A 19005-nucleotide genomic window follows, 5' to 3' on the forward strand; every position below is an offset into this window, starting at 1 on the left:
CAAACATTTAAGAACTGGCTCTGCCACATGACCAAGAGAGCTTTATCACCATATAGCAATTTGAGGTTACTTGCTCCTAAATGATCTCAATAGGGGTGATGTAGTCTGATGTCCATGATGTGAACCTACAGCTTACAGCTCCTTTCCCCCATGTCATTCCCCGGTCTCTCCCAGCCAGTTTTTGACTCTACCCACTATACTATCTACATTAGGGCATAGCCCCAAAAAAAACACAAACAAACAAACAAAAACCCCATAAATCTTTAAACCAATTAGCTGAGTCTCCATTAAAAACCCTGATGGTTTTCAGGGCAGCTCATTATAGCAGTGGGTTGGATTGAGGTTAGATGGCGTAACAAATCTCATTGATTAAAAATAATACCAGGCTGGCATCACAAAGGACAGGTTGCACTTATATTTGTGTATCTGTAAAGGGTTAGCCTCTTTGGTTAAATGTTTGCCTTGTATAGCCCTGTTTTGACATGATCATAGGGACAGAAAAAACAGCATAGGTAGTACACAACTAGCGGTATAGCACAGAACTAAGTAACCCCTTGTAACTATTCCAAATGCTTACCAGGAGGCTTTTATTCAATCCCACAGTTTATCATAAAGGAGCAAAAATGTTTCTTCACAGATTGTTCACAGTGAGTGTGCTTATTTGCAGTGATGCTAGCTTAATAATCATTGCTGCTGTTCTCTCCACACTTGCTGTAACTGTAAAATCTCACCAATATGAATCTTCTGATGTCGCTTCAGGTTCTCCCCCCGACTGAAGCTCTTTCCGCAATGGTTGCAATAGTACGGTTTCTCCCCTGTGTGGACCCTTTTGTGTTTTTTAAGGTCCCCTGCCTGACTAAAACGCCTCCCACACTGAATGCAGCCATATGGTTTTTCTCCCGTGTGACAGCGCTGGTGGATTCTCAAGTTCCCAACCCTGCTAAACGACTTTCCACACACAACACACATGTGTGGTTCCTCTCTCCTCAAGTGCTCCATTCTGATTTTTCTTCCGTCCAAAGCAGTCCTGTTGGTTTTTGCAAATCCATGCCTCCTTGGTATGGCATGATTCGAGTGGGCAAAGACAAGTCTGTGGGATTCAGTGCTGACTTGGGGCCTGTGCAGCTCAGCAGGGTTGAAACGTGATGAGTTACAGCTTAAATCTACACATCCACTGAACTGCTCCTGAACAGGTGGCTGTTCTGATGCTGTACTGTCTGATGGTTCTGGCTCACTTTTGATAACAGCCAGGTTCACCCCAAGTGATGTTTCAGGGAGTGGGGTAAATGTAGTAATAGAGGAGACAGTGCTGGCACTCCTATTTGCAATTTGTGATGTGTTAACAGTTGTTGCCTCCTTAACAATGTGTGCCAACTCCTTTGATGGTGCTTGGAAATCTTCGGATGCTTGTGCCAAGCTGCATTCAGACTGTAATTTAATGTCATCACAGCTTCCTTGTTGTTTTGATTCCTGCTTTACCTCGTAGTCAGGCTTGTGGCTAACTTCATTCTTTTGCTCTTGAAGACAGGGTTCTGCATTTTGCCTCAAAGAAAGGCCCGCATCCTCCTCTTGAGTCTGTGTGATTTCCTTTTCTTCTGTTACTGGACTACATGTAGTTGAAGCAGCTGTGAGAGGAGAAACAAAAGTTAAGTGTTATATTTTTACTAGATCACAAATATGTTAACATAGCATTGGGTGAAATGATAAATACCCCAAAAAATTACCTGTGCTGCCTCTTGCTATCTGTTCCTGAAGCTCCTGCAGTCTCCTCTTCAGACTCTCATTTTCTCTCTGTGTTCGAGCAGTTTTGTCTTTGTATTCTGACACAGTCTCTTTCACCACCTCCAGAACCTCAGCCACGGCTTCAGTCAACAATTTTGCCACACGAGCATTCAATCTTTCAAGTTTAGACATCCTGAAATAAAATCAGCCAAATGGTCAGACTACTTATTTATAAGCCTGTGAAAAGGATGCAATGTAAATCAAAATGTTACTTAAGATTTTTTCCTTTTATTGCCCTGATGTCAACTTCAATGGCAGAAATTGACTCTTTTATATCCACATTTCTTACAGGTTCTTCATAGCAATAGCGTTAAGATACATGGCAAACTAAATTTGCTCGACTTTCTGGGGTGTACAGTCATTCCAGGGTAACAGATTAGTCCCTGGGGGTATTTTATCAATCTATTCGCATTTTCCCAGCACAGGGTCGACCTGAAAACCATTTTAAACTGTTTCGCTAAGTTACATACTAGCTTGAGGATGATTTTTACCAAGTACGTCGGGGATTAAAACGAAAGTGGGAGGTTTATTTGACATCAATCTCAAAGCAAAACATACTTCCATCAAAAAAACACCCCCTTTCATTCGCTCAGCAAACATTTGTTCAAGTTTTCTGAGTAAAACAGGAAGAAACGTTACCTGCAAGCTAGCCGTGAAGTTAGCGCGTGCAACGTAACGTGGGTAGCTATTGTTAGCTACATTAGCTCACTCCGTGTTTTGTTTGTTTGTTTTGTGTTTAAACCACAAATAAAACTGCTATTTCATTGTGTCGTAAACAAGAGGGATCCTTTAATTTCTGTCTGAGGACTTCAATACAAACAACAATAAAAATATCGGTAACAAGGCAAAATCAGAAAGCAGCCAGAACCAAACAAGTCCCGACACCCGGACAGAGTACCTGAATCATTTCCGGCACATACGGACATATTTCAAAATAAAACTCAAACCACAAAGTTTTGTGCAGCCATTGGCTTTCCAAACACGAGTCCCAAGAAAATTCAAATGCTATTACTGGATAACTGTAGATTAAATTAAGAATTGGATGTCTTCATTTTTTCTATTCTGTACCATTTGCGGTGATATCTGATTTTTAGATACGCCTGCACATTTGGCAATGCTTTTATGAACATAGCGAATGTATGTAGCTTGCTGCTGAAATGAGAGGCTGAAAATTAATGTTTTATCTAATAAATCAATAATAATAATTATAATAAATATTTGTGAATGTGACCTTTTTGTGACTTGTTTCCTCTGGAAGTGTCTGCTTTTGCTTTTCCATATTTTATTTTACCACAGGGCTGTATGGCATGTCTCTCTCGCTGCTGAATTTTATTGTATCACTGATAATGAACTCTCAGATCAGTTACAGAAGGACCATGCTATCAATGCACTGAATCATAGTAAACTCTACAGTTTACTTTATGTTCTCAAGTGTGCAGAAGTCAGAAATGACCGGCTATATTTTTCGAGTTTTGGTTATACAGAATCATTGTAAAAGAAAAGTGTTCATACAAATATTACCACATGGGGCACCAAATTAATTTGATAAGGAAATTATTGTGACATTTTCCCAGAAATAACATTCACAAAAAAGATATTGAATTCTTTACAGGCCAAACATCAAATAATTGTCATTAAAACCCCAATTCTCTGAATTTAAAGTGAGAAGTTGATATTGCATGTATGAGTTGTATCATATTTGATACATCAGGTGTAATTTTTTTCTGCCAGTTAAAAAATGTTTCACTTAAAATAAAAACATAATTTCATTCTGACCTTTATTGACCCATTGGTTGTTGTTTTTGTTAGCATCTTTGTCTCACATCATTTTAAAATGTAACTGTTCAAGTGAAAATTAAGTCGGGGAAGGAAAGTTATGAGCAATTGACTCATGCAAAAATACAACAACTCATATTTAACCATGTTACTACAGATTGTGTATATTAAAAAAAACAATATCCCCGATAATTGTTCCCAGTTTCCACTTCAAATATGACAAATCATGTCGTTTAAGTCTTTAATCTATTTAATATGCAAAAGAGAAAACATTACTTTATTGTGCAAAAATAATTGACAAAACCACCTGAAATAGCTAATAATCATTCAATACCAACATTTTTACCTTTATGACCTGGTATACCAAGATGGATGCACATATTTTCAACATAATTTTACTATAAAAAAAGCCAAAAAATTATTTAATTGTAACTTGCTTTTTTTAATATTAGTAACAACTTCATTAGATTATTTTCTTTTACCTTTTTCAGAATTGGTGAAAATGTTCATGCAAAATCACATTTCTGTCACTCAAGAGACTTTCCTAAATTTTGCTGTACTTTATTTTTTCATTTTCATTTTTCATTTTATTTATTCATTCCAATACAGTGATTGGAAAGGAGCAGGATGAAGCGAACTTATAATACCTGCACCTTTCTTAAAACAAGTAACTGCTTACATCAGACGAATTGACATAATAATACTTCACAAGGTGGTGTAGTGTGCTCTGTTCCTTGTACATTATTTGTGCACTGCATGTATCTGGTTGTATTCATCCGGTTTTATGGGGGAAAAAATATCTCAATGGGATTGCTGAGGACTCAAAAATGCTAATGAATCAAATTTGATAGTCAAATGACTCATATTTGATAAACCAATTAATTATAATTGTATAGTATCAAATATGATTCATTTTTTTTGCAGGATTAAAGCTCCTTGGATGGACTTCTGGTGTCTCATCCCTAGGTATGTCCAAGATTAGGAGCTGCATTCTTTGGAGTGAATATCTAAAGCTCTGTGCCAATCACTGTCTCATTTCAAAGACTCTTTCCTGTAGCATTTTTTTCAACAATAAATTTGACTTTTCTTAATTTAACAACCAAAATATAAATCACTTAGAATCTTTATAGAGTAGAATATGAAATAATTTAATCAATTTACCTGACACCTACCCTCAGGTGTAATTTTTTAGATCGGACAATTACTATATAGAAATTTTTAGTCTTTACACTGATATTCCCGCTTGTCTATTTAGTTTTAACATCAGATTAAAAAAATCAATATTGGACCGTGCTTGACATTTTAATGTTATAAAGGCGTAACTTCTGTTAAATGATTCTTTCATCTGTTGCAGGAAACAGGCAGCAATATGAACAACATGTGTAAAAAAACATCTGGATACACTGCAGGCTCACAAATGAGTCTGCTGGTGTTTCTTCATATTACTCGAGTGACTAAAACTTTTGCCACAGTGGCTGCATCTGAACGGTTTCTCTCCCGTGTGGTAGCGCAGGTGAACCGTGAGATATCCTGACTGACTGAATTTCTTCCCACACACTGAGCAGCAGTATGGCTTCTCCCCAGTGTGTACACGGCTGTGTTTTTTGTAGTCGCCTGCATGTCTGAAGGTGCGGCCACAGAGTGGGCAGCAGTAGTGTTTTCTGACGCTTCTTTGGAAAATTCTTAAGCCAGAACCTCCAGCTTTGGAGTTCTTCTGTGCAACGAACTGCTTTTCTTCACATGTTCTGGTCATATTGTTGTATCTTTGACCTAATGGTTCTTCTGTGTTATTCTGGTTTAGACAGAAGACCAGCTCTGTCTCATTACAAAGTCCTGAATAGGCCTGATGAGGCTCTATGTTTGGTGCATGTGAGGATGCAGCTGTTCTTTCAGCCTCACCATGTGAGTAACTTGTGTTGTGTATGACATATTCTTCCACCACAGCCTCTTCTTTAACTGGATTGCCTTTCTCAGAGTTTACAGCTGCACTGGTACCTATCACATGGTTTGAAATTACTGCTAAAAGTCCATTTTCAGTCTCTGTTTTTGGCATTCTTGGATCAGAAAAGTTATCGCCATTTAAATGTGAACTGGTTGTGGCTCCACAGGAAAGAGAGGAGGTGAATTGTGATGTGACGGATGTCTCATGGTCATATGACAGACAAATCGCTGCACTGTCACAAGGGGTAACAAGTTTGATGTCCTCTTCCTGTTCTTCATTCTGGTCCCCTTCCATGGAGTTAATCTCAGCATTAGATTGCCTGGCAGCAGGGGGTGTTTGTGTTGCAATACCTAAAAAAACAGAAGATTTTATCAAACAGTTTTGATATTTATTACAAGAATTATAAGAAAAACTTAAGAGTTGATCTACCATTGCTTTCCAGTCTTAAGCTCTCCTGCAGCTCTTGCAGCCTCCTCTTCAGACTGTTGTTCTCTCTCTGTGTTCGGGCAGTTTTCTCCTGGTACTCTGATACTGTCTCTTTCACCACCTCCAGAACTTCCTGCACGGCTTTAGACAGTAACTTTTCCACTCGGGAATTCAGACGCTCCAGTTTGGACATCTTTATTGACCTGAATATATGGAGAAAATGTGATTATAACTGTGCTTATGTTAGCAGAAAAAAAAAAAAAAAAAGTGTGAAGCCTGAAGTTAACTAACAAATGATCAGTTACTAAAAGACTCTATTCTGTAGAAGCATTTGCAAACATACAGATTAACTGGGACTCAAATAATTACACAATTTTACCATCAAATAGTGTAAAACTGGGGAGTCACCAAGATGTCATACTTCATGTTTGTTTTTAATGTACCTTGCAAAACTTCTGTATTCTTGTGTATTAATTCTGGATTGCAATGCAATTTTGTCCTTTCATCCTAGGTACCACCTTGAGGTGGACAGTGAGCTACAAGCTGATAATATGATGTGGTATAATAGTGGTAAAAAACAACAACAACAACAACAAAACCACACACACATCAGCTAACGACACCGTCAAACCTTATCACCTCACAAATATGGGAAAAAAGTATTTCTACATAATTTTAGAGATTTCGTAAAGATAAAAGATATACAATAGCTACTTACTAAACATTCTAGTGTCCCCTCTGGGAGATCATGTATGGGTAAAGACATTTGGGTGACACTACATGTTTAATCAGATGGTTACTGTGTATATTTGTTATGTAAAAATCCACATAGATTTGTGAAGGTCTAACTTTCAAACTAGTTATTATAGGATATTAAAGGAACAATAAGCGTTTGGTGAGATATTGCTGATGCTGCACCTATCAAATGTAAAGTGCTTTAACATATTTGTATCTTTCTGCGGTACTGCACTTGTAGACAGTCCCTACTGGCTGTACATGGAGCCAGTGTAGAGGACAGCTGGTGCTGATGGGAATCAGGTTGTAGCTCACTGTCCACCCTCTTATGACTGTAAGAGGTGTTGGGTTTGTAAAAGCAATAGTCTGCAGATTAGTTTTTGACCCAAAGAGGCCCTTTGAACTTTCAACCTTGCAGAGGTCTTGCTTCTGGAGAGACCTCTGGATTTTAGAATCTATTATAGTTTTTGTAGAGCTTTAGTATAATATAAACATAATTAAAGACAAATTTAAAGTTAATTCCAATAAAGTAATCCATATTGGTGGGTTGTGGGAATTAACACATTTTCAGAGGAGCAGAGAAGAAAACTATTGTAAAAAAATGCAAAAGCTAAACATATTGCGATACGTAAAAGGAGACTCCAACGAAAGCCTCGAGACCTCAAACAAACAGAGAATCCTAGAAGCAGCGTATCTCAAACCTGATGTGCAGGCTGACAATCCTTGATAAATCCTTGATAAAGATTATCTATACGTGATCCTGATTTGAAAAATCATCGCATTGTTTATATGGATGTGAAGTCCCGTTTCATGACGTTAGGTAGTGAGTCCGCTTGGCTTCATTTGGTGTAGCATTTCCGGTTTCGTATTCGTAGGAACATGCGCGTTGCTGACATCTAGTGGTACGGACGAAAAACATACCCTGCACAGGATAAGGCATTTTGGCTTTTCTACAATATTGAAATAATTTCTGTCATTGGAAAGTGTTGGGATTATTTTCTGGAATGCCCACTGAAATGATTTGCTTCAAATGTTGCTAAACAATTTACATGGAACTGTAAGGGAATTTATGCGAATAGTTTTGGATTTTCTGATCATTTTGGAGATGTCTGTATTGCATTTTCATGGTAATTTGCTTTAGACTTTTGGGTGGAATTTATTTCGAAATATCTCTGTAATTTCATGGAAATTGGGAAATACATTTGTAATTTTTGGGGGAATTTGATTTGGAATTTGAGTTGGGATGTCCTACATTTTCAAGAATTTTGATGGAAATTTCATGTTTGGAGGGAATTTTCCTTCATTTTTAAGATTGTTTTTGGATGTTTTTATACCTAAGATTTTCTGTTGAATGTGCTTGAAAATTTTCTGGAATTTACATAGAATTGTTTTTTTTTTTTTTGGAATGTTGATGTTTCATGATAAAGTTTCACTGAAACATTTGGGATTATACCGAGAAATGTAGGATTATTTTTTATGGGATACTTTTTAAACACATTAAGTTCTATAGAAATTTTAGGTAATGTCTTTTAAGTTTTAGGAAATTTGTGTGGATATTTTCCATTAGGGGGATGTTTGTATTTAGAGGAGTGTCATTTTTGGCATTTTCATGGGAATTTGCTTTGAATTTTGGAAGGGAGAATTTACCTTGACATTTTTAAATATTTTTATTGAAATTTGGGACATGCATTTGTAAATTTTAGGGAATCTGATTGGGAATTTGGGAGGGACGGTGGGTCCTCTGAAATAAAAAAAACATCTTCATTTTCATGGAATCATACCTCTCTTAACACCACTTCTTAGTGTGCAAAGACCCCCAACAACTGACTAACACACAGCCAAAACAAATTCTAAAAATGGTCCAGTGCTGCTCATAATTTGGGAATTTTAAGTTCAAAAACACAAAAACCTACAACAAAATTTTGATCATTTCCCTCCTCATTTTATTTTCTTTTCACTCATGAGGTACAGGATAATATGTAGTCATAACTTATTAAACAACTCAACATGCCTTGTTATTTCAGCAACAGATTGCAAACATAAAAAGTGCTTAAAGATCTGATAGTATAGTCAACCCCTCGTCCCTAAATTTTAAACATTACACATTAAAAGAAGCTGCTGTAGGACAGCTACAAAACAGCAACAGCTTTTTACAGACTAAGCAGTAAACCTGTTACATGAATACATTAATCAGCTTGACAGCATTTTAAAGTGAAAACCCATCACCCCCAGGCAGTTAACTCATGGCTCTCCCTCCAGTGTTGTATCTTCAAACAGGCTAAGCAGGTTCTTTGGTTCAATGTTGGGTCGGGGTAAGGACTCTTCGCTCCGGACCCAGCTGCAGCCTCGTCTCTGCGAGGACCTGGTGGATGAAGAGTGTTGGCTGTGTGTGGAGTTTTCATTCATGCTGTGTGAATTAATCCCAGCATGTATCAGGCTCACGCTGGGTGTAAGAGTGTGGCAGGAACCATTGGAGTGAATACTGGAGGGCGTGTGCGCTAAATTACAGGAGAGCCAGTCGCTCATATTTGAGTGAGTGGGTGTGTGGGCAGGACTGTGATGATTGTGCGTCGGTGAAGCCGGGAGAGGAGTTGATGTGCTTTCCACAGATAATCTGGATTTGACCCTGTGGAATGAGGGAAACAAAAATAAAGGTTAAAATAAACCAGGGTGTTTAACTAAAATATAAGTTCCTGACAGCTAGGTATGCTGTTTGTCATTTAACTAAATCATTCAGTGGCCCCAGAACAAACAGACAGGCCGACAACTTTATTCATGCAATGTTTGTCTACCTGTTTAAGAAGGTGGGGGAAAGCTCAGCATCTGTGGGATCCAACAAAAACACTGCATCGTCTTCTGGACTCCCTGAGTCAGCATGCATGGCGCTGAGGGGCAGGGTTAGATCCCTGTCCCAGCTGTCTTTAGGAGGAGTGCAGGGAACTGGCTTTGTCCAGTGAGGGAGAAAGGCAGGAGTAGGAAGGAAGGAGAACAGTCGGCAGCTAAAGAGCACGACAGACTACAAGAAAAAGACCATAAAATTTTAAAGGTCTTTTGATAGAAAGAAGCAAAGTTACCCTTGTCAAAGCTATGATAAATGTTTCAATCCAGAGCTAACTGTTTTACCTTAAAGAGTGAGGTCAGTGTCAGCATGGTCTCAGCCACCAAGAGGTAAACACGTCTTTTGCACCTGTGTTTCCAAACAGAGGGGAGGGCGAGGAGCTCTGAGACCGTCGGCCTGTCAGACGGATCTGGTGCCAGCATCAGCTGCAGTACAGTCTGAAGCTCAGCTGACAAACCTACAAAAAATACACATGAAAGTGGTAACATCTGCATAAAAATAATGCATGGATGTACAACAGCATATTAGGGCTATTTTTAAATGTTAAAACTAGTCATGAATTTTGAGTAAGCACAATAATATCAGCATTATATCAGTATTGGCAGATACTAGCTCAAAAAGTATTGGTACCAACAAATGTGACCATTTCTGCTCCACATATTTCCAGACTTTCTGAATAAGTTTGTGCGGTTAAAAGAATTGATGGACCTACCTCAGCTCAAGTTTTCTTTTTTCATCCCCATTCCTTGAACTTTACAGTGTACTTGAAGGACTACAGCTGCAGTATTAAAGCTAATTCAATTTTTCTTGCACAAGAGAAAAATGTGTTTTTATTACTTTATTTCAAGCACTTTGTCATGATAGTCTCATGGAAGCACCATGCAAAACTGCTATTTTAGGAGAATTAATTTGCAATGACAGATCAATTTTAATACAGAAAAGACTTTGTGGTTTTTACCATGAAAAGGTTTGGTATGTTTCGGCATCAGTTAAAAGAAGTTCAGATATGGGAAAAAATCAAATATAAATCCCTAACAAATTTCTATTACAAAACTCAGAATTTTCAAATTAATTTCAAGGGCAAAATTCATGAGAAACAAAACTAATTTTTTTAAGTTTAAAAAAGTTTGAAACTTTTCACTTTATATTTTTTATCTTTTTAAATCTGAGGCTTTATAATCTAAAATTTGGAGCTTTTTCTAGTCTTCTTTTAATTTTTCATACTTTTTTATAATGGCTCCAAACTGCAGTCATAGGGATGGAGTTGGCAAGGGATACAGCAGTATGGCCCCTACTAAAATGCAGGAACACTGCAAAGAAAATAAAGTAGACAAAACTAATCCAAAATAAATTACTGGTAAGTGTTTAAATGCACAAATACTGTTAACATGTTAAGCACATTCAAAATATTTCTTTCTGTTGGTCAATGCAGGGAAATAGTTCAATATTCACCATTTTATATTTGGCATTAACCCCCATACCTTGTGTCCTTTAAGCATCAATTTGTTCCTTTCCTGTATTGTGATTAATATTTCTGCTCCATCTCATGATCTCGTCTTGTGTCCTCTTTTTTGTCTCTTTTTTTTGGATAGCTTTCATCTTTTCAAATAAATGATAAATGCAGAATCACACCACATTCTTGATAAAAAAACAACATATCAGAACTTCAAAGGAAGTGAAGCTTACCACTGGTGAACTCAGATGGGAGGCAGCCTTGTCTGAGCTGCTGCCAGCCGTCTCCTCCATTAGGGACCTCAATATTACAAGCCAGCTCCAGGATAGAAACACCCAAACTGAAAGAGAAGAATTGAACAAAATGTATGCAGATTTCATAATATATATATTCAAGTTCAAGTATATTCAAGTTAATTGCTAATATGAACTGAAGTTTATTATAATGGAAAAATAAAATCAATTGTATAAGACTTCATTTGTCCAGTGAGGTCAGCAGGAGAAAATTAGTACAACCAATATGGCAGCACCAGGGGAAGGACATTAGAAATGCAAGCAGGGCACGAATGAGATGGACATGACACATGAGGTTTGCAAGAAGTGCTACATGAAAATAAAATACTTCAGAGATACGGCAAACATGAGGGCAAGACTAATGCTAAATCAGCTAAAAAGTTTTTAAAAAATGGTGTAGATCACAATATGTCGCAATATATGGTATTGCAATACTCACTGTATTGCGAAATGTTTAAAATCACAATAATATCAAATTGTGACCCAAGTATTGTTATTATATCGTATCCTTGGGCCACAAGGGATTCCCACCCCTAATATTTATTAGGGGTGTAACGAGATGCTTGTCTCACCAGATGAGATTTTTGACGTTATTTTAAATTTGAGAAAAAAAAGTTATGAATGTAAAATATGTCTTTTATATGGCTGAAAGTCATAATTGCAAAGCATTCAGGTCTATTCAGAAATGTTTTAACTAACACCTCTAGTACTGAAAAGGCTGTCAATGCTTACACACAGTTTGTCTAACTCTGACTCAAACTGTATGTTTTAATGCTCTTCAAATCAGACCTTTCATTTCCGTAGTCTACTACATCTTTATTTTACTACACTATGCACCCATTGTTACAATAATAATAATAATAGTAATAGTAATAATAATTAAAGCATTTACATTATCTTGAAAGTACTTTAATCACTGTTTACAACAGACTAAAATATAAAGAGCTGCAGCAGTAAAATCAAACTTTTTTCTCATCCTCTTTAAGGACATCCATATTTAAACACTCAAAAGAAATATTTCTGTCAATAACACATTTGTTTGTTTTTACAGTAATCTAGAGAAACAGATTATTTTATTGTTTTGTGGTCTTTTTTATCATATGAGTTTTGACAATGTTGGACACAACGCACAGATGTGCCTTAATATGTGTGCTTTGGTGAGCGAGTGTGTGTCTCTGCTCTGCCTACTGTCAGACAACAAACAAGGCGCATTAACCTGGGACTAGAACTTCGCTTTTTGGAGCTAACAGTTGACTCTATGGCGCTTAAACAGAGTTTTATATGCTAAATTTACCACTTCAGAATACAATGATCTGTTGCGCTCCACATGTTAAGTTTCTGACTGATGATAGCACAGCCAACAGCTGACGGATGTGTGACTGACAGCCGGTGAGATGAGAGAGAGAATTGACGAAACAACGACTGAATCAAAGCTACAAACTCACAAATAGCGACACTATGAGCAAGTCTGTGAGCATACACAAACTCGCAGAGACTGCACAGGTTTCCAGCAGCAGCATTTCATCATTTCGGACCATTATTATTAACTTATTATGCATTGGCGGATCACATGCGGCTCAGAGTAGCGCACGCAGAGGAGGCAACGGGGGGATGGAGTGGCGACTGAATGGGTCACGGATCTGCTGTTTCTTCATTAACTGTCAAACCAACACTTTTAAAGTGTCAAGGGCATCTTAGTGATCTTTCTGGGCAATACTGATCTTGCGAGATGATTTTCACGTCGATGAGACATCTCATGGCGTTTTGATGTCGTGAGATCTTGTGGCACAAGATCTCGTCACACCCCTACTATATATAGATGATCATCCTTTTTTATTACTATTTATCTTATTTGTACCTGAATACATCAGCAGCAGGTCCATATTTCCCACGGAGAAGCTCAGGCGCCATGTACCTTGGATCTCCCTCCTGGGCATCCTCTTCCCCTTTGTGCTCTAAGAGTTCTGTACTCCTCTGTTTGAACTCAAGCAGCAACCCAAAGTCCCCCAGCTTGAGACGACCTGAGTCAGTCATGAGGACATTGGCGGGCTTGAGGTCCAGATGCACAAAACCATGAGAGTGCAGGTGTTGTAGTGCAGAGAGAAGGTCGCACAGGTAAGCCCATGCTGCAGGCTCATCTGGATTAAAATTTTCACAACAAAGAAAATGTTTTCTTTTTTGTCTGCATATTCTATCACTCATTTTTTTTCCATCGGTTTCCAACTCACCTGGGCCAGGCTGGCTCTCAGCATGTAGCAGCAAACTGGTGCTGCAAAGCTCTGTCTGAATGTAAAGACGGCCGCACTCCTCCCAAGCTGCCACAAAATCCAGGATGTGAGGGTGAGGACATAGGCGCTCATGGTTTCTGGCTTCCCTCACACTCCGGTTCCTCTCACTCTTGCCTCTAAAGCGATGAGCCGAGCGTTTAACTGCATACTGTCGACCATCCTTGTTGTTTTGCACCTGAAAAAATAAAGGAAACGTCAAGGTCTTGCCTTTTAATCATCTAAAATCAATCTAGGTTAGGGGGAAAATTATAGTTTAGGAATATTTTTGACTGTGAGCCTTGCTTGTACAAAAACCACAGCACAGACGTTCAAACTGTCAAGATATGATCAAAAACGGTTACATGACTTTTTTCAACTTAAACCAATGTTTTAAACAGGAAAAAGATAACAAATGAAAAGATATGCATTTAGTGGCATTATTGTTTCCCTCACCTTGTAGACCTCTCCGAATGATCCTCTTCCTACCAGCCCCAGATTAGTGAAGCATTGGTTAAAGTAGGACTGCTGCTTGTTGGGATCATAAACAGAACTAGGAGGTGGAGACTTACTAAGGGAACAGGACAAGGGTGTGAAAGGGGATGGATGCTGGGGAAACATCCTGCTCAGAGGAGGGCATCCCTTGGATGGTGGCAGTGGGGGCATAGAATATGAGAGCCGAGGAGGGGAGGAGTACGATGAGTTGGATGTAGACGACGAGGAACAAGGGGGTTTGCGCTTTTTGAGGGAGAAGGACTGCTCTGCTTGGGAGAAGTGGGCCGGGATAGGAAGAGGCACCCTGGGCATGTTGGTTTCCACTGCCACTGACATCATTCAGGGACTTTGTTTCTAGTTCCTTTGTCTGGAGAAACAGACCTGTAACAATTAAAAGAAAAAGTTAACATTAGCTGCAGTAGCTGACAAATATCATGAATGTTTGTTTAGCACTGCTTGTCATCATTGTACTTCATAGTATACTTGTCTCTTGTTTTAAGTCTGTGGTTGATCTACCAAAACAGACTCATTTCAGACATTAACACATCTGTCAACCGTGTGAGTGAGATGAAGCCATTTTAATGAGGTTTCCTCTTATTCTGTGCAGTTTGGTCTCATTCATTGGTCATTATGAGAACCTGAACATCTCGTTTATCAGGTTTTCTGCACCAATAACTTACCCTTATCCCTAATGGTCATCTTATTGGAAGAACAGGTATTGCTATATAGCATTTCACTTTATGTAGGACTAACCTGTCGAATGTGATACACAGTATATAGCTAGGTTATCTGAGCTAACACTGTACATGTTGTTATTCAACGTCAGACTATGACTGTAATGCGTATTTCAGTTACTTCTCTGAATAAGCAATGGATTAAGTTAATATGACAAGGATTAACATGCACGTATTGTTCTTATTTAGCTATTAAGGAGAAATGTCATTAAAACAAAACAGATTTTAGCTAACGTTACCTCAGGGCGGACCCTGTCAACAACATAAAAACGTTACCTTGCTTGTTAGCTACCACTCAATAAAACAACGAGCTGTAACTGACACATAAGAGTTAATAAAGTACAGTGAAGTCATGTTAAAACACAAACCATATCCCAATGTTGACGACAGTCCTCAACACAGTGGAGCTCAGGTTGACATTGTTTCCTATTCAGGCAGCGAGTACACCCGTCAAGCATGAAAACTACCCTCGCGCCAAATTCTGAAAACTATACGTAGTGCTACGTACCTGCCTATCGTGAATACGGAATACGTATCTGTATTGCGCAATTTCCGCAAGCGGTGCAGTCTGGGGTTCTGCTGCACACAACACAGGGCTGGCGCAACTGGCTAGCTAGCTGACCACTTGAAATGGTAACTTTATTAATAATATCCTTAATTTTGTTTGAATGTTGTCTTACTTCAAACATGGTAAATGTTCAGCGCTCGTTTAAAATATTAACGTCTTAATAACTAACAAACTGTCGGTTAAGTGTAGATTTCAGAGTGTGTTTGCTACCCAGCTAGCTAGCATTGCTGCTAACTTTAGGTTTGCTATGTTAGCATTTCCATCGAGCTACAGCTATTAGGGAAGTTATCTTAGCAAGGCTAACCTTGGAAATGATGTAACGTTAGCAAGCCAACTAACCCAGTTTGTGTTGTCAGGTTAGCTGGATGTTTACTGTCATTGTTCTCTACTTATACGTTAAATTGAACTGACGGGAGTATTTTTATTCTTTGAATTAAAGCTGTTTCATGTAGTCCACTTCAGGGTTAGCTCACATCGACGTCTCTTTGCCACTGCTTAATGCTTATGACCAGTTACAGACGTCTAGAGTAGCAGTTACTATGACTAAATATAGAAAAATAATACAATAAAAAAACGGCTACAGATTTATTTATGATCTTGCTTTGCTGGCATGTTTAGTCGACATACAGATCAATTAGTTGGTTTTTTTTATGAATAGTTGCCTGAGGCACACTGACACTGCCTGTTTTTACATTTTGTCGAATGGAGAGGAATTGATACCTCTTAACCTGGCTTCAAATTTACTGCCTTACAGAACTGACTGTCTTGTAAAGCTACCATTGATTTTTAGTCTTTCAAGCCAGTACAATGAACTGAATGGCCCATAGAATAATTGTTAATCTGATTATTTTTCTTTTCAGGACGTGTTCTTAATGATCCGGCGTCACAAGACTACAATCTTCACAGACGCCAAAGAGTCCACCACAGTGTATGAGCTGAAGCGCATTGTTGAAGGAATCCTTAAGAGAACGCCTGAAGACCAGAGGCTCTACAAAGTGAGTTGTCTGTCGGACAGAGATGAACTTGGTTTCCTCAACACAACTTCAGTATTGCACAATAATGTCTCATACGCTGCTTTGGAGTTCATTATCAGAGTGAATTCATGCAGGCTACTTGAAAATGTTCTGACTTTTTAAACTTCTGATCCACAGGATGACCAGCTGCTAGAGGACAGCAAAACCCTTGGTGATTGTGGATTCACTAACCAGACTGCCAGACCTCAGGCCCCAGCTACAGTTGGTCTGGCTTTCCGCATAAATGGTATGTTTTGTTTGTTACTTTTTGACTCTTTAGGATCATATTTATAGTTCACCAATTTGCATTTTAGTGACTGACTGCATGGTTTATATCAACATTATAACTTTCAGCCAGTTTGTCTGCATTGATTGTATTCAGGCTGAAATGGTAATTTTCCTGAAGTAGTTGAATACCACTGATGTTCAGTGTAGTGGGTTAGAGTAAGTTGGATCTAAACTGGTTTTAGAGCTACTTGTGACTCTTTTAACCATTTTTGTTACACATGAAAAAGTTCAGGTCTTCTCAACACAAAGATAGTGTTTGTGTGTAAAACTTAATTAGTTTTGCTTTCTCTTCTGCATTTACTTTTGACTCTTGACACATTCTGAAAAATCACATGTGTGGCCTGAAGCCATGGCTAGGGTAACTGCTGGGTCTTTCTTTGAATTGTACACATTTAACATAAACAAGGCAAAGCAAGTGACTTAAGTATCCTATCTTTCATTGAATTTTAGCCCCAGACAAAATGTCAGTGGATTTTTATGTCTTGCATTGGGTTATCACAGTACAAATATGTTTAAATTTTATGTGATTGTATTAACATAACAATATCTATACCTACTTCAATAACATTTAGACAAGTGTTTTTGTTGTGGCACCTTTTGGTTAAAATATGACCAAAGACTTTTAGATTTTTCTTAGTTTTTAAGCATTTTGAATCCTGAACATAACTCTTGTGCTAGGTATAGCCAGAGTAATACAAAAGAGCATCAAGTGTGAGACAAAATGTATGACAAAACATAATTTCTTAAGGGTTAGATCTGAAGAAACCATATCTTAAACAAAGATAGATATAAGTAATTGAAGTAACAGATTTGATATGTACAACAGTGATGAAATTATTTACAGCTGTTTTTGTAGTTCAAACACAGATCCAGAATAAAAGTAGCAGCCACACCAACAATTAACCTGGCAATGATAATAATGCATATTACAGTCAATCAGTAATCATTATAGCCTTAGCCCTAGGTGAATTGCATTTGCCCCAGATAAATGATAAGCAAGCATTCAGATCCCTTTCTGCATATAGATAAACAAACTTGGCTTTCATGTTTGACATGCTCACACTTTATTCACTTCAAAGACCTCGATCATAAGATTAAGATTATTTTGGCTCTTCTTAGAGGGTGCAGATCTCCAACTTGTTTGTTTTATTAAGGAAGAGTAGTCACGTTACCAGTCATGACTCTGCTGTCACAGTGGAGTTCACTGTGTTCTTTACTCCTCTCTATCCTCCAGACGAGATGTTCGAACAGCTTCACATTGAGGCCTTCTCCAGCCCCCCAGAACTCCCTGATGTGATGAAGCCTCAGGACTCGGGTAGCACTGCTAATGAGCAGGCCGTGCAGTGATGATGGGGAGAGAGGAAACGAGCAGTGGAGAGGAGGATGGAAATGGGTGTGTGTGGATTCACTGCAGTGGAGAAGTAGTAGGGTGGAGAATATGTAATATAATATAAGTTGATGGATGGGGACGTTAAGGGTAACCAAACCTATCCATGTTACCTTCATGCTATCATCCCAGCATCACAACCTCTCCCCTCCTCCTGAAAATAGCTTCACAAATCATTTTTAACCTTTTTGTCCCCACATCACATGCAGTTCTGCTCCTCGATTTTGCTCTTAATTACCAACCTGCTCAAAGATTTTGAGTAAAGAAGTTGGTTTTGGAAAGTATGATTGTTTTGTGAGTGTGAGTTATTCTAATTATTATCTTTAATATTTTGGAAAAGGTGAAGGCGTAGTTGTGTGTCACAGTGATCTAGAAGTAACACGTGTAGGTAAGGAGTCTGGTGTCTGAATCGGCAAACTGCATGAACAAGTTTAAAAAAAAAAGGCTTTATTTTCACATGAACAGATGAACCTTCAACTACTAAGTTTCCTTGGTCTGATTTTCCCAGTTTTGTTGTACATTTCTGATTTGATTTCATACCAAGAAAGAAAGTCTTTATGGTTCTTGTGTGTACATTTATGTTGTCATTTTGTTTGTTTTCAGTATGTCAGTTCTTTGTTGTGTGTTTAATGCACTGAGACCAAAGGCAGGTACCTCTTTGACAACAGAGGGACTTTTTATTTGGTCAAAGAACATTTGTTTGTGACATACACTGTCAACAGGAGAAGAATTTCTGATGTTACAACTTCCTTTTAAAAATATACCACATGTCACCAACATAAATGTGGCCCCCTCCCCTAATCACACAAACATAGCCTGTAACTGTGAGCTTGCTTAATTAAAGTTTTTTCCTGTTTTCTTTTTTACATGACTGACTGTTTCTTTATTCGAAACAAAAGTTTGTGTCGACATTTCGAGAGATTTAAACAGTTGGTGTTAAAGATGCCGGGCACTTTAATGTATTCACAGGAGACATTTTGGCTTTAGTCACAAATTTGACGAGTTACATT

The 19005-nt window shown here is 38.2% G+C and overlaps 4 protein-coding genes across 4 annotated transcripts; 1 reads left to right on the forward strand and 3 right to left on the reverse strand.

Moving 5' to 3' along the window:
• Nucleotides 1-240: 240 nt before the first annotated feature.
• LOC121528882 (zinc finger and SCAN domain-containing protein 21-like) lies at nt 241-2714 on the reverse strand. Its single transcript, XM_041816525.1, has 3 exons — nt 2422-2714; nt 1725-1915; nt 241-1625 (listed from the first exon to the last, which is right to left on the reverse strand). The coding sequence occupies exons 2-3, from the start codon at nt 1912-1914 to the stop codon at nt 685-687; spliced, it is 1131 nt and encodes a 376-aa protein (XP_041672459.1). The 5' UTR covers nt 1915; nt 2422-2714; the 3' UTR covers nt 241-684.
• Nucleotides 2715-3791: 1077 nt separating this feature from the next.
• Nucleotides 3792-7494, reverse strand: LOC121528883 (zinc finger and SCAN domain-containing protein 21-like). Its single transcript, XM_041816527.1, has 3 exons — nt 7363-7494; nt 5930-6129; nt 3792-5850 (listed from the first exon to the last, which is right to left on the reverse strand). Exons 2-3 carry the CDS (start codon nt 6117-6119, stop codon nt 4970-4972), a joined length of 1071 nt encoding a protein of 356 aa, XP_041672461.1. The 5' UTR covers nt 6120-6129; nt 7363-7494; the 3' UTR covers nt 3792-4969.
• Nucleotides 7495-8587: 1093 nt separating this feature from the next.
• On the reverse strand, nt 8588-15231 carry pkmyt1 (protein kinase, membrane associated tyrosine/threonine 1). The gene is made up of 8 exons (XM_041814954.1): nt 15108-15231; nt 13967-14386; nt 13475-13709; nt 13105-13384; nt 11187-11293; nt 9785-9957; nt 9454-9677; nt 8588-9287 (listed from the first exon to the last, which is right to left on the reverse strand). The coding sequence occupies exons 2-8, from the start codon at nt 14342-14344 to the stop codon at nt 8903-8905; spliced, it is 1782 nt and encodes a 593-aa protein (XP_041670888.1). The 5' UTR covers nt 14345-14386; nt 15108-15231; the 3' UTR covers nt 8588-8902.
• A 25-nt stretch (nt 15232-15256) lies between these two features.
• On the forward strand, nt 15257-18861 carry LOC121527916 (elongin-B-like). The gene is made up of 4 exons (XM_041814957.1): nt 15257-15372; nt 16168-16302; nt 16459-16567; nt 17843-18861. Exons 1-4 carry the CDS (start codon nt 15370-15372, stop codon nt 17953-17955), a joined length of 360 nt encoding a protein of 119 aa, XP_041670891.1. The 5' UTR covers nt 15257-15369; the 3' UTR covers nt 17956-18861.
• The last annotated feature ends 144 nt before the right edge of the window (nt 18862-19005 follow it).

This window comes from Cheilinus undulatus, linkage group 20, assembly GCF_018320785.1.
Source record: "Cheilinus undulatus linkage group 20, ASM1832078v1, whole genome shotgun sequence".
In the NCBI taxonomy this organism is placed as follows: Eukaryota; Metazoa; Chordata; class Actinopteri; order Labriformes; family Labridae; genus Cheilinus; species Cheilinus undulatus.

What these genes read in the sequence shown, in the direction of transcription:
- LOC121528883 (XM_041816527.1), bottom strand. Translation starts at nt 6,119, where the DNA reads ATGTCCAAACTGGAGCGTCTGAATTCCCGAGTGGAAAAGTTACTGTCT. An exon ending in CTTAAGACTGGAAAGCAATG is followed by an intron (nt 5,851 to 5,929) that starts GTAGATCAACTC and finishes CTGTTTTTTTAG; the next exon opens with GTATTGCAACACAAACACCC.
- LOC121527916 (XM_041814957.1), top strand. An exon ending in AAGACCAGAGGCTCTACAAA is followed by an intron (nt 16,303 to 16,458) that starts GTGAGTTGTCTG and finishes TCTGATCCACAG; the next exon opens with GATGACCAGCTGCTAGAGGA. An exon ending in TCTGGCTTTCCGCATAAATG is followed by an intron (nt 16,568 to 17,842) that starts GTATGTTTTGTT and finishes TCTATCCTCCAG; the next exon opens with ACGAGATGTTCGAACAGCTT.
- pkmyt1 (XM_041814954.1), bottom strand. Translation starts at nt 14,344, where the DNA reads ATGATGTCAGTGGCAGTGGAAACCAACATGCCCAGGGTGCCTCTTCCT. An exon ending in CCTGCTGCTGATGTATTCAG is followed by an intron (nt 11,294 to 13,104) that starts GTACAAATAAGA and finishes CTTCTCTTTCAG; the next exon opens with TTTGGGTGTTTCTATCCTGG. An exon ending in TCCCCCACCTTCTTAAACAG is followed by an intron (nt 9,288 to 9,453) that starts GTAGACAAACAT and finishes CTCATTCCACAG; the next exon opens with GGTCAAATCCAGATTATCTG.
- LOC121528882 (XM_041816525.1), bottom strand. Translation starts at nt 1,914, where the DNA reads ATGTCTAAACTTGAAAGATTGAATGCTCGTGTGGCAAAATTGTTGACT. An exon ending in GATAGCAAGAGGCAGCACAG is followed by an intron (nt 1,626 to 1,724) that starts GTAATTTTTTGG and finishes CTCCTCTCACAG; the next exon opens with CTGCTTCAACTACATGTAGT.